Genomic DNA, 15,208 nt, shown 5'->3' on the forward strand with positions numbered 1-15,208 from the left:
GATGGTTTCAAGCAGGTTAGAATGGCTGGAGAGAAGTGTCAGGGGTACTATGAGATAGACGACTATCAGTGCAGTGGATATGTGCAACAAATCCAGTCGTGAAATTTTCTTGCTCCTAAATATTCCACAGCCAACTGTCAGCTGTATTATAAGAATTTGGAAGTGTTTGGGTAGGACAGCAAGTCAGCCACCAAGTGGAAGGCCACCGTAAACTGACAGAGGATGCTGAGGTGCATAGTATGAAGAGGTCGTCAACTTTCTGCAGAGTCAATTGCTCCAGACCTCCAAACTTCACGCGGCCTTCAGTTTAGCTCAAGAACAGTGCGCGGAGAGCTTCATAGAATGGGTTTCCGTGGCCGAGCAGCTGCATCCAAGTGTTCTCTGGAGTCACGAATCGCGCAATCTGATGGACAAGTCTGTGTTTGGCGGTTGCCATGAGAACGGTACTTGTATGACTGCATTGTTCCAAGTGTGAAGTTTAGTGGAGGGGGAATTATGGTATGGGCTTGTTTTTCTGGAGCTGGGATTTGCCCCTTAGTTCCAGTGAAGGGAACTCTGAAAGCTTCTGCGTACCAAGGCATTTTGAGCAATTCCATGCTCCCAACTTTGTTGGAACAGTTGGGAGCTGTCCCCTTTCTTTTCTAACAAGTACTTTCTTTTCCGACAAGTACTTGGGACTGTGCACCAGTGCACAAAGCAAGGTCCATAAAGGCATGGATGACGCAGTCTGGTGTGGATGAACTTAACCGGCCTGGACAGAGTCCTGACCCGACAGAACATCTTTGGGATGAATTAGAGTGGAGACTGAGAGCCAGGCCTTCTTGTCCAACATCAGTATGTGACCTCACAAATGCGCTTCTGGAAGAATGATCAAAAATTCCCGTAAACACAAACCTCCAGCTTGTGAACAGAAGAGATAAAGCTGTTATAGCTGCAAAGGGTGGGCCGAAGTCATATTGAACCTTATGGATTAGAAATGGGACGTCACTTGAGTTCATATGCCAGTCAAGGCATGTTAATGCATCAATACATTTGGCCATATAAGCGTATCATGTGAATGAAAGGGTGAATGTGTCTCAGATGTGTGGATGAGAGGGTGAATATCATAAATCTGGACTGTTGAGCGCACCTGAATATAAGCTACCGGCTAAAAATAACTAAGTAAATCTATGTCTATAAATATAGGTCGCACTTGCCTATGAGCCACAGGTGTCCGAGTTGTAACATGAGATATTAACAAACACGTTACACAGAAATAGATATATTTAACTTTTAATTATATACGTATTTTATTATTCAATTAATTTATTCTTTATTTTTGTAAAAAGTTCTATTTTGAATCCTCTATGTGAGCAGGAGAACAACCCCTTGTGGATTAATAAAGTATTCTGATTCTGACAAGCTGCATGTTGTAACATGAGATATTTACATTAACCTTTTTTTTTTTTTTTTTTTTTTTTTTTTTTTTTACTTTTAATTCAATTCGTATCAGTAACATCCACAAAAACGTAGTGGAAATGCTTTTTTTTTCCCCCCAAACAGTTCCTGTAACACTGCTGATGAAAAAGATGAAGTCCATCTATTCATTCATTTTCTATCCCTGCTTTGTCCTACTCCAGCTGATTGCTATCTTGGTCTTCCTCCTGCTCACGAAAACCATTAAAGTTGTCTTTTTCGCTGTCGGAATTGAACGGCCTCAGAATTTCCCGGTCATTTCACCGGTCCGATGTGACGAGGCTAAATGTTTTGAGGGCGTGAAGCTCGTAGACCCCCCAAAAATCCATAAATTAGCCATATTGTTGTTTAAGCCGCAGTGTTCATAGTTATGTAAGTGGAAGAATCGATGTGCAGAAAATACCGTAATTTCCGGACTATTGAGCGCACCTCAATATTAGCCGCACCGGCTAGCCGCTAGCAGATCGCTATCTCGGGCTTTGTCCTGCGCACTAAAACCGTCAAAGCCGTCTTCTTCGGTGTCGGAGTTGAACGGACTCAGAATTTCCCGGTCATTTCATCGGTCCGATGTGACGAGGATAAACGTTTTAGCGGCGTGAAGCTCCCCCGCCAAAAAAGTCCATATATTAGCCGCATCGTTGTTTACGTGAAAAAAGTCGCGGCTTATCGTCCGGAAATTACGGTAAATGTAAGGGTGGTTGTTATGCTAATGGCGATGTTGTCCTTTGGAACAAAAGAGCAATTTAGTAGGATTTCTTAAGAGAAGATTTATGAAGTTAATCAGTGTCAGAGAAGAGGATACGGAGAATAGTGTCAGATCAGGGATGGGCAAACTACGGCCCGCGGGCCGATTTTGGCCCTCACGAGTTTCCAGTGCGGCCCGCGAGCTCTTTCACTACGAATATCAGAAAATTTTGATCTCAGTCAATATTCATTATGCACTTTATTCTCATCATTAAAACGTTATTTTCTTTGGTGTTTCAACATTGTCGATTCAAAATGAATTAATTTAAAGTAAAAAATGTATGTTTTTTTAATTTTAATGGAACGGTATAAAGCGAAAAGCTTTGATTATTGCGGCCCGCTGTCTTAATATACCATCTCCATGCGGCCCGCGGATAAAAATGTTTGTCCACCTCTGTGTTAGCTGGAGAGGGTTGATTTGCTGAATTATTGGCCAGTGGGAGGAAACCAGAGAACATGGTGATTCCACACTCCCTTGCTGGAATCCGACCGGGGATCCTCTTGCCGTGGGACGGGAAGGATGCCGGCGTGATCGCCTCCCTACCGTGATCAGCAGCTTCTTGCGCTCGTAGTGAGCCACCAGCGGCTGGCTGTCGCCGCCGAAGCTCTCGGCCCTCCGCCGCAGGGCGCCGTCCGGGGGGCCGGACCTCCAGCGGCTCTGCAGACGACCGGCCAGGGTGTCCGGGGAGCAGCTCAGCAGCAGGACGGCGGCGGGATCGCCCATCTGGCTCGCGAGCCGGTAAAAACAACAAACCGAAACCCTTTAACGCAAAGAAATCCATCCATTCCTCCCGTAACGCTGTTATTTTTCCATCCGCTTCCGGTCCTTTCTGTTCATTCGCCACCATTATTAACTCCCAAGTCTCTCCTGGGGTCAATCAACTAGGAATCACATGCACAAACCCGTCTTTCAATGCGGATACAGAACAAAAGCGGAGGATTAAATTGAGAAAATCGACGCAGTATATCGAGCTCTAACTCGGACCTTGGCCTCGAACTCCTTGGCTTGTCTCAGGTCTTTGGGGAAGCCGCTGATCACGAGTCCTCTCCCCTGTCGTTCGGCCGCCGCGTCGCACAGCAGCTCCAGCAGAGTGTCCTGAAAAACACATGTGAGAAAGTCGCCGATTTGTCTCAACCGAAGATGCTTCTTTTCCTCGTCGGTCGCTACAAACTAAAATCTGACCCTATCAAGAAAGATAGCGGCCATCCAAAGGCGATCAGACTTTTTAATTCCTCTCCATTCAGCCGCCGGCAACCATAAAAACCTATCTTTAACCTAAAAAAAAACAAAAACAAAAACTGTGCAATATTTCATTTCACTGTGCAATATTTCAATATTTCATCTCATCTCATAACAGCTACACTACAATTTTCCCTTCTATCATACTATTGTGCACTCCTTACCTCACTTGTTACTAAGACACTTATAGTTTTATCACTGTTTACTAAGACACTTCATAGCTTCACTGAGACACTTTATAGTTTATAGTTTATTTTTATTTCTAATTCTGCCTTTTCTTTTATTATTTATTACTGTTATATTTTCTGTAACTCTGGCACAGCAATTTCCGTCGGGATTAATAAAGTTGTTCTCATTCTTATTCTTAGCTATAACAGGGGGTTGGCAACCTGTGCCTTTTGAAACCAGTATTTAATTAAAATGTATTTTGTGTTAGTTTGTTCATTTTTAAAATGTCATTTTGAATTTGAAGATGATGGCGATCTTGTAATGTCTAAATAAAACAGATTAAAATATTCTTATTTTGCTTAAAAATAACCTTCAACCCAACGCCTTTTTTGGAGCTCAAATTGTTTTGTTGCATGCAAAAATGTTATATAATTTTTCTCTCCAGTTGTTCATTTATTTAAAAAGAAAATGCAACACATATATTGTTTACACACAGCACAAAAAAAAATAACACCGTTATATGCCGTGCTATAAGGCTCTCCGAGTGGCAGAGTTTGCCGATCCCCGGTCTATAAGGATCTATAAGCCGTTACTTTTTTTCCCACACGCTTTTAACACTGCGGCTTAAACAGTGATGCGTTAATTTATGGATTTTTTTTTAGCTAATGAGCTTCGTACCTCCAAAACCTAGCGCTTGGAAAGCACCCATAGGCTTACTGGAGATCCCATGATGCACTTTCGCTTTCTTTCTTTCTGCCCCAATTCCTCCTCCTGTGGAAGCATCCTCAAATCTTCGCTGTTTGTTTAAGAATAAGCTTAACATCTTTCTTTTTGAGATTTTTTTTCCCACGCTATGAACACTGCGGCGGCTTAAACAACGATGCGGCTAATTTATGTTGGGTTTTTTTTTGGCCTCGATTAGGTTAATCATAATTTGATAAACCTAGTAATTTAGGTTTATCATTGGCATTTTTAGTGTTTTAGTGTTTTCTTAGCTGATATGATATTCTGTCATTTCTGGACTATTGAATATAAGCTGCTAAAAGTAACTAAATAAATCAATGTGTACATATATAGGTTGCACTTGTCTATAAGTGTCCACGTTGTAACATGAGATATTTACACAGAAACATTTTTTGCTAACCTTTAATTGAAGACATACCGGTAACATCCACAAATGCGTAGTGTAAACGCTTTTTTTTTTTTTGTTTTTTTGAACAGTGCCTGTAACACGGCCAATGAAAAAGATGAATGATAAATAACACAAGGAAAAGTCCATCCATCCATCCATTTTCTGTCTAGAAAAGAAAAATGCACGCAAATCAGCTACCCAGTTAGGGATGGGTGCTGGATCAAAAAAAGTAGTTTTGAAAAAGTATGCACACCAGAAGTGCTTAAAAAAGAAAAGATTTTTTATTTTACATATAAAAGAAATCTCCGGTAAGCATCTGAGAAAAAGCCTAGGTTTTGTTCAAAACGTCATGCGTGAATAAGTTGTTTGCATTACACGTAAAATAAGTCATCTTTTCTTTTTGGATCCCTTTGGTTTTAAATTTACACGAACTTTTTCTTTTTTTAATTTTAATTCAATACACACCGGTAACATCCACAAATACGTACTGGAAATGCTTTTTTTCTGAACAGTGCCTGTAACACGCCTGATGAAAAAGATGAATACTATATAACATTAGGAAGAGTCCATCCATCCATTCATTTTCTATCCCCGCTTTGTCCTACTCTAGCTGATCGCTATCTTGGTCTTCCTCCTGCTCACTAAAGCCGTTCAAGTCGTCTTGAGAATTTCGCGGCCATTTCATTGGTCCGATGTGATGAGGCTAAATATTTTGGCCGGAATGAGACTTGTTAGTCCCCCCCAAAAAAAGCCAAAAAAAATTAACCGCATCGCTGTTTAACCCGCAGTGTTCAAAGCGTGTGAGAAAAGTAGCGGCGCAAATTACAGGATATACATTTATAAGTATAAACTAAGATGACATATAGATGATATAAACAGTAGTAAGACTTCCTGCATGTCATGGTGTGATTCTTTAGCGCGTTAAGTTGAGAAAGACGTCTTAGCTGCTCCAGCTGAAAGGGTTGCAAGCATCTAATGCCACGTCAGAAGCCAAGATCCTTCATCATTCATCTGTACACTCCCGTGCAATGCAGGGGTTAGCCAGCCGATGAGAACGATCCAGTGGAATAATATGTTGCTACAATAAAACAACTCGATGAGCGTTGCCGCGCAAGGCGCTAACCCGGCTATCGGGAGCGACCGAAGGGTTCAGTGTCTTGTCTCAAGACAGAAATCTAACCGCTAACCTTCAACTTGGAGCTCCAGCCGCCCCTTGTTTAAGGTCTAAATCTGGGCTGTGGGTGATGAATCCTCCTCTGGGAAGCAGCACGTCTGGCCAACCGATAAATAACGTCTCCGCCGCGTTCCAAACTTCCCCCTCCCCAGCCTCGTTTTTCAAATGCCGAAATGCCATTTTCTTTTTCTCTTAGAACACCATCACTCGGTTCTTCTGAACCATATATTTCGTTGTTGCCGAAAAGGTCCGTTTCAGTCATGATTAATGGCGACTAATGCTGATAACCTTCGCGAGCAGCTCGGTATCATTTAGGAAATTTGAGCCTGACATCGGCATATTCAGTACCGTCATTTCCAGACGGTGCTTTAAACAACGATGCGGCTAATTTTGGCAGCGGCCGACGAGCTTCACGTCATCAAAACACGTAACCTCGTCACATCGGACCGATGAAATGACAGCGAATTTTGAAGGCCGTTCAATTCCGACACCGAAAAAGATGATTTTAATGGTTTTGGTGCGCAGGAGGATGACCAAGATGGTGATCTGCAGGAGTAGGTAGAGTTTTGAAGAAATGTGCACACCAAAAGGGCTCCAAAAAGAAAAGATGATTTATTTTACGTGTAACGCAAGCAACTCATTCACGCATGCATGACGTTTTGAAGGAGACCTAAGCTTTTTTTCAGGTTCTTACTGGAGATTTCTGTTTTATGTAAAATAAATAATCTTTTCTTTTTGGAGCACTTTTGGTGTGCATACTTTTTCAAAACTACTTTGTTGACTTTTTTCGATCCAGTACCCATCCCTAACTGGGTAGCTGATGTACATGTGTTTTTCTTTTTTGGACAGAAAATAGATGGATGGATGGCCTTTCTTTGTGTTATTTATTATTCATCTTTTTTATCAGCCGTGTTCCAGCCACTGTTCAAAAAAAAACCAAAACAACAAAAAACTACGTATTTGCGGATGTATGTATTTAATTAAAAGTTAACAAAAAATGTTTCTATGTAAATATCTCATGTTACAACATGGACACCTGCAGCTTATAGACAAGTATGGCCTATATATGTACACATAGATTTAGTTATTTACTTTTAGACTGTGCGGCTTATATTCAGGTGCGCTCAATAGTCCAGAAATGACAGAACGTAAATACTCATGAGGTTTTTGTTTCGTCCGAATTGAACATGTAAAGTATCCGTTATATCAGCTCGCTGTATAGCGGCTGGACACCAAGGTTGCCTAGATGCGAATATTTGGCCGAATGTTTTTTCCTGACGTTCAAATCAAGCAGAACATTTAGCACCAAATCACAGCTGGTGGTGATACTGTTCTATTTTTAAGTTGTGTCGTAACAAACCAAAAATCTTTTTCCAATATCCGAATCTTTTTTTTTTTTTTTCTTCTTCACACAATATTTGTGATATTTTAATTCTTTGTGGTATTTTACTTTTTGTTTGCATGGAGTGCTTCAGATGCTGAAAACGTAAACTGATCCAAGAAATTTATAAATAAATGTGTAAAAAGGTGTTATTGCGCAGCAGTAGCTCTCTGCTAAGATATCGTGTGGATTTAGATCACGAACTGGGTAGACAGGAAGCAGACTTTTCATCACATCAACATTTTGGAGGAAATAACGAATGGCGCCGTCTGTGTTGCCAGGCAACAGTTAGGCAACATTTGACCAACTCCTGCTGTGTCTATTTTCCTTTTTTTTCAACCTTTTTTTTTTTTAAAGTGACAGGCTTCCAAGGGAGCCACAAATGGTGAGCATTTATTCAATATAAATTAAATCTCAAAAGTGACTTTGCTTCATGTGCTCTGCTGTAAAGCTTTGCGAGAAGCACCACGGTAATGCCTGCGTGGGATAATTCGGCCGCTTCTCTCTTCGCAATAATCTTAGTCACAGAACAGAAAAGCAAGTAAGTGCAGATGAAAGCCTAGTCGAGGGACATGACCCTGATGTATTCCAAGAAGCTTTGACATACTGACGATAGGAAGTTCAAGTGTCTCGGTGCGTGGGTGTCTTTATGCCGAGGGCAGCTTAGTTCACTGCGTTACCCTTTAAAGAAAAGCACAGAGTTTGGAGGAAAATTGATCTTTCTTTCCTGTAGAGGGTGGGATGATAGATGTCTCGATGCGTCAGGAAGACGGCGCCATACCTGCTCCGGCTGGTTTGTCAAGTAAGATTTTATTGATATCGTGCCAAAACGCAACAGAGTTATCTTAAGACACTTTGCAGGTGGAGCACGTCTGGACCACACCCTTTGAGACGGTCTACAGAAACCCGGCAAACCCCCAGCCCTTGGGGGCAGCGGTGAGAAACACTACAGCTACTGGGCCTCGAAGTGAGGGCCCCACGGGTCTGTGGTCAACCTTGCTTTACTCAGGGAAGAGAAAAACCCTACCTTGCATAGTCCCGGGGGAAATCCTGCAGGCAACACCACTGGCCGATTGCGCATGGGATGCAAGCTCAGGCCTTATTACATGCAGCTGGCCACCTTTGGTGGAGGGTGCGTGGTGCCAAGGCCGAAACGCCAAGGGAAACTTAGGTACACTACTAAAGATGCGCTCCCAAATTCAGGTTTGTTTTACTAGTGTCTCTTGTATGTGCTGGCGCAAGGTGCCTGTGAGTGTGCCCTGCGCCATCAAACTCCACCGATTTCCAGGAGGCAATCAGAGATCACTCCGGAAAGGCGAGAATTAAGGAATCAGAGGAAAGGAAGGCTGGATAAGGAAGGCATAAATGTGCTCCAAGTTGACATTAAAAGTAGGTTGGAAAACCTCTGCGGGGCAGAGATGCCATGGAAACGCCATGGAATAAACTAGAACTCAATTCTACAGGGATCTTTTCAAGTTCCTCAAGAGCCTCTTTTCAAATGAAGAGATTGGATTTCTGAAAACAATGAAACTGGATCTGAAGGAGTACCTGTGAATAATTCACTCTGACGCGAGGCGCTATGGACATCTGGCCATTCCATCAGATATCCCACCGCATGCAATCCCAGAACATCATATGGAGATCAGTGCTCCGACAACAAAGGAGTTAGCAAAGAAGAATCCAGCGAGCGAGACCAGCATCATTTCTGGGAGCAAATAGAGTCCCGTACAAAGTATACAAGTATGCACCAGGCGTCCTAAAGGTCCTATTGAGGTTTATGAGAACCTCATGGGCTAAGGAGATTGTGCCTAAGGTATGGTGGAGGTTAGGGGAAGTCCTAATATCAGAAGAAAAGGATGCATTCAAAATCACGCAGGGAAAGGGAAGGGAAAGGGTATGTGGTCAACATTGCTTGACTCAGGGAGGAGGACAAACCTGCCTTGCGTAGTCCCGTAGGAAGACTGCCCCTTTTTCCCAAGCCAGCTCTCCGACTAATTGAGCATGGGATGCAAGCTCAGGACTGACCACCTGCAGGTGATATACTGTTATAGTGGCTGAAACACCCCAGGAAACTTGGGTATACTACCGAAGATGCACTCCCAAATTCATGTTTATTTTTACTAGTGTCTCTTTTATGTGCTGACACTAAGGATTACAACATTTTGTCCTCTATTTACTGAATCTGGACATCTGGATTGTTCCAGTGACTGCTGTGAAAGATCAGATGAGGACAGGGGAAAGATCTCGTGGCAGCATGGAGAGACAGTTGACAGGAGGGAAAGACCCCACTGGATCAGTCTTGGGCTCCCTCCCCCATTCTGCAGTTTCCCTTGAATTGCAGTATGTTGGAAACACTCGTCATAGCTACAAGAAAGAAACATGAGAGAATAACCCTTGACTCTACGAGAGTTGAGGCGAAAGACAAGAGTACACCATGATACCTGTTGCAGTAGTCCAAACGCATGTATGTGTCTGGCTGGAGGAAAGTTACATCACACCATGAGTTGAGGATCCATCAGGGAAAGAAAGCGTGCTTAAATAAGGAAAAAATCAAACTAGCCAAGTGAAGCACAGCATCTAGTGGCTAACCAAAGAACGCAGTGGATCGGTGGATCAGAGGTTTCATAGCCACTTCAACATCTAGGCTACTCAGGGAGATGGGAGTACGAGGAAACGTCCACAGACAGGCAGTCAAGGACCTCTCCAGGGCTGCTGAGAACGGGAGCCAGTGGCTGTGGATGAAGACAAAGGATCCAACTTGGGCCTTCAAGTGAGCTGATGGCATCTAGGGAGTGAACCTTGGATGCTGGGATTCACTGCTGACCCCTCTGGAGGTGTCATGGGCCAATCAGTGAAACATCCATGAAGGAGGGCGCCCACTTGACAACCTGAAGGAAGCCATCGCTCACTTGAACCCCACAGGGTCTCACCGGTGATTTAAGTATGCTTTTATCGAGGGATATCAACACCTAGTCCTACGCAACAGATCTAATATCCTCGTTCAATCTGCTGTTTAAACCCCATGAAATGTCCTTTTGTGTTTTGTCTATTATGGGTTCAACCTTTCATGTGATAATGGTGCTGGCTGCCTCCTATGTATGACAGTCGAGTCCCATGTCTAGAGGAGATTCTGCTTTTGCTGAGTACGTTTGTCCTTGCTGCTATTTGCTCTCTGCTTTCATTAGCGACTCCCCGAGCCCCTTTCTGAGTCAGGTTTTTGATTTCACCTAGTAAGTTTGTCCTTGCTACCGTTTGCTCTCTGCTTTCATTAAGATACTGAGCAAGTTATTTTTTGAGTTCGGTGCGTTTACCCTCCCTACGTAGCTGTTCTTTGTTCATATTGGAGACTTAGCAAGTTTTGTTTTTGAGATATGGTGACATTTGAGCTGGGTTTTTGGCCTGATCCCCCATCGCCTAGTGGTGTCTGCTCGCCCATCCCGTTACGGCAGGGGTGGGCGAACTTTTTGGCTCAGGGGCCGCATTGACTTTTAAAATTTGGCAGGCGGGCCGGGTCGGCACAAGATACATATAATACACGATACATATGAAAAAAACAACGCATTCGTTAACAGCCCATTTGCTTTGAAAATAAAACCAGTAAAATGAAACCAAATAAAACCAATTCTCAAATAGCTCCAAAAATGAAATAATCTCATGTTTGAGCTCCCACATTCATTTACCCAATCATACAATCATTCACGTCAAAGATAGATTCTGTACCGATCTTTGGCGGGCCCGATGAAAAAGACCAACGGGCCGGATGTGGCCCGCAGGCCGTAGTTTGCCCAAACCTGCGTTACGGTGATTCACAAAAATCAATTCAATTTTGGCATTTTCCTTTGAGCTTTATAGCTTACACAGAATTTCGGTCAGAAGATGGCGGTATAGGCTTCTGGAATGGATGAAGTTCTAGCGCGAGACCCGATTATGTTTAAGGATGAAGAAGGTGTTGACATTTCGCGCAAAATGAATCTATGTGCATTAATGCCTTTCTCGAATTTGTAAAACGTGCAAGAACTGGGTTCACGGGAACTTAACTGTTCTCTCTTTCTGACTGGAGACGACCGCTTTGCATTCAGAATCTGCTTGTTTTTTTCCCCCCCAGTTAGAGAGACATGACTAGAAATGACCCTATTTTCAGAATTTTTGAGCGGATGTGAGTCACATTCAACTTTTTTGTCATATTTGTCAACCGATTATTCACTCATTGATTCAAACTGACAGTTGTGACTGAGAGTGACGTCCACAGGCCTTTGATGATGTGTGTGTGTGTGACTGATAGGTGGTGTGTATTTTGATGTGAAATGCCACCGACTCTTGGAGCGAGCGGTTTAATTACAGAGGACCGTGACATCCCCTGGACACCCATCATTATCAGAGACCAGAAAAAATGCAAGGGCTACACAAACCTTGGAGGAGAGGTTTGTCCTTGGCAGGGAACTCAAACGACGTCTCATATTTATCGCCCGTTGTGGTGCGTCAATTATTTCTGTATGTCAGGATTCAAATTTGCCCCCTCCTTCCATATTTATGAACCTCTGCGCTGATCCACTAAAACCACCACGAGGCATTTTAGCTTGTTTCGACGGCGTTACATCATCCAGATAAACAAATGACACCTTGAATAATGGTATTTAGTCTGGTTCTATTTCCCGGCCTGGTAAAAAAGAAGCCAAGGATGTTATTTTTTTTTAAATCTCGATTTTATTTTGTAGGTGACGTCGGTGGCAATGAAGCTTGAAGCTAAAGTTAGCCGCAGTAATGTATGTAAGATCGGCGTGTTTTGTTGTTTTGAATCAGTTTGACAGCTTTACCTGGCAGTGCTCAAGTGAATTTAGGGAGCCTCAAGATCTGGCACCGGATCTAACTGCAATCTACATTTTGGGATGATTTCAAATTTTTAGCGCTGGATGAGGTAGAATACTGTATCTTTTTATGGCCATTTCATGCTTTGTCTTACTTTTCTTGTTATACTGAAGACAGTAACTGTTAGCATAGGTAGTCCTGACTTAAACCATCCAGATATCAATGGGTTTTTTTGGTTGGTTCCCGAGGCTTCCTTCAACTGCCCATCACTGGATTCCAGGTTTAGATTTCAGAATAGTTATTCTCGCACTCTAAAGCGGACAGGAAGGGAAGTGTCCACACGACTCCAGTGTAATGCTGCTCATGATATATTTATTACATAAATGCAGAGAGAGCTTACTTACAATTTGCACAATTCTGTACAGTAATATATATATAAATATAATTTATTTTATTTTATTTTATTGTATTCTTTATTTTATTTTGTTTGATTATTTATTTATTTATTTATTTTTTTTAAATTTTTTTTATATTTCATTCTGTTTCTGTCTTTATGACAGTATGACAGCCCATCCAACCAGAGGGGCTGCCAAAACTTTAAAATTATAGTTTGTCACTGCTGCATGAATTGATACGTAGAATTGAATGTTTTCATTTGAGCAAAAGCCATTTGACCGCAGCGTCATGTAAAATAAAAGTATGGTTCGGGAGAACAGAGTGGTCTTTACTTACGGGTTTAATTTGTCCTGTGGCCGAGTATATCACATTAAACGTCCCCCTTGAAATGACCCGAAAAGCTATTTATCTGTCCCAGCCGAGAAAACATCTACTTATGAATAACAAATCATGTGTAGAAAATAATAAAAGAGATTGTTTTATGGGGTGTATTTACCTTAAAGCTCTGACAGAGGTGCCGACAGGGGTGGAGGAGATCGGGGAAGGAGCTTGGGGGAGTTTCTCATTGGGTGTGCTACGTAGCTCATGTTTTCCCCATGATTTCCGCAGGGCTCCCTAATGGTAGGATGTGTGTCCGACCGTTCTTAAATGCCACTTCACTGACACACTGCTGTCAAACGCTCATCTCGCCCGCTTGTAACTCAAATCCCAGCTTGTATCTCAAAGCATAACTGAGCGACGGCTCGAACCTCCGAAAGCTTGTAAATCGGGGCACTCGGAAGTCAAGTACTAATTCACTGTCCCACAAAAGGTGGACAGTGTCCCAGAAACTTATTGGCAAAGCATAAAAGCAACCCCAAAACAAAAAACAAAACAAAACAGTTATACAGCTAAAGTTAGCCCAGTTCTCAGAAAGCTCTAGCCGCACTTCTAACCAGCCTTCATCACATCACATCATTTTTTTTCCGCGGTTGCTAAAAGCTCCAAACCGGGTTATGGTTGGACATGTATAGCGTTGCTTTAGCAGAGTGACAGAAAAATACTCGGATTCACAGATTTGATCGCTCCACTGAATATAGCTTCATGCCAATAAATGTGAATAAAATAATGGGGCGGATGGATGATCTCCCTCAGCTGTCATCCAAACTGACAATATTTGGGTTAGATTTACGGGGCGATGTCGGTAGGCCGAGCGGCTGGCGGTCATTACGACGCAACTGCAAACCTTGTCGGCAAAATCCATGTGAATTTCAACAAGCCGACGCATATTTTTCCATAAACTCAACATCGTGGTGACGGTGTCTCCTCGGGAAGATTTCCACGGGGGGGAGGGGGTTGTGAATAATTTATCTCTTTATTTATCTATTTGATTTTCACAGAGGTCTGTAGAATGGAGTAAAGAATGATACCTTTGTCTTCTCTGTTCATCGGGATTTATATTTCTTATTCTTATTTTTGTGTTTTGCAACACATATGTGTTGCACATATTTGGCCACACATTTTTGGTTAATTTCTTTTCCATGTTTTCGATGCAGAATTTGAGATCATTCGGTTTTATATTGTAGCGGCTCGGCTTTGGCGGCCGCGGTCCCTTCCCAGTCCACCACATCCGTGTTTTTGGATTTTATGCTTTTATTTGAGTCTCATAACATTGTGTCTTAAAATGAACACATATAAAAAAGCTTCTCTTGTCTAGTTGCTGAAGACTCTCAGGCTCTTTCAGAATGCTGCTTTTGTGTTGTTAAGAATTTAAAATCTTTCATCTTACCTATGAAGCTGCGACGGTCAGGCACTATCATACCTCAACTCTTAGAACCGGACTTGTATGGTCATTGGAGTCTTCAAAAGCACAGCTGGAGCTGGATGATTTCGCCCCTGTGGAGCCATCCTCCAATCTCCACTGAGACACCCATCGTTTGTTGAAGAAAAAGCTCAAAATCTTTCTTTTTGAGAAACAGTTAGCGCTTGGCTATCCTCGTGCTAAGCTACCGATCTGCACAACTTTGCTACAGCTGAAAATTTGACCCCATCAAGAAAGGTACCGACCGTCTATAAGGATCTATAAACTGCTACTTTTTCTCGCGCTTCCCACGATGCAGCTAATTTGTTGATAATTCGGGGGCTAACAAGCTACATGCTGCCAAAACTTAGTGCTTGGCTAGCCCCTAGTTAAACTGCCATAGGCTTACTCTGCTGATTGCTACCAGTCATCGGACAACTGTGTTGCGATTTGGCACAGAATACATAAAATCTGTCTTGACTTGACTTTTAAGAGGTCACCGTAATTTCCACACGCTTTGAACAAGGCGGCATAAACAATGATGCGGCTAATGTATGGATTTTTTTGGAGCTAATGAGCTTCACGCTGCCCAACCAATTGGCCTCGTCGCATCTTTGCAATGAAATGACCGTGAAATTTTGAGGCCGTTCAATTCCGACACCGAAGTAAATGACTGTTTAATGGTTTTAGTGCGCAGGAGGAAGATTAGACAAAGCGGGGATGGAAAATTAATGGATGGACGGACTTTTCCTTGTTTTATTTATTATTCATCTTTTTCATCAGCTGTGTTACAGCCACTGTTTCCAGTACGAAGTTGTGGATGTTACCGGTATGTATTTAATTAAAAGTGAAAAAAAAATGCTTCTGTGTAAATATCTCATGTTACAACATGGACACTTATGGACAAGTGCGGCCTATATATGTACACATAT

General features: G+C 42.5%; 1 protein-coding gene across 1 annotated transcript in view; it reads right to left on the bottom strand.

The window, feature by feature from the left end:
- ak5 (adenylate kinase 5) overlaps positions 1 to 15,208 on the bottom strand; it is a 157,997-nt gene that overhangs the window by 1,557 nt on the left and 141,232 nt on the right. The window contains exons 12-13 of the mRNA XM_086153396.1: positions 3,185 to 3,295; positions 2,744 to 2,923 (exon numbers count right to left, since the gene is read on the bottom strand). Coding sequence (XP_086009522.1) covers positions 2,744 to 2,923; positions 3,185 to 3,295 — 291 coding nt within the window. The remainder of the gene's footprint in view (positions 1 to 2,743; positions 2,924 to 3,184; positions 3,296 to 15,208) is intronic.

Source organism: Fistularia commersonii, chromosome 10 (genome assembly GCF_037954325.1).
Source record: "Fistularia commersonii isolate RoL2024-O1a breed Wild chromosome 10, RoL_Fcom_v1.0, whole genome shotgun sequence".
Taxonomy (NCBI): Eukaryota; Metazoa; Chordata; class Actinopteri; order Syngnathiformes; family Fistulariidae; genus Fistularia; species Fistularia commersonii.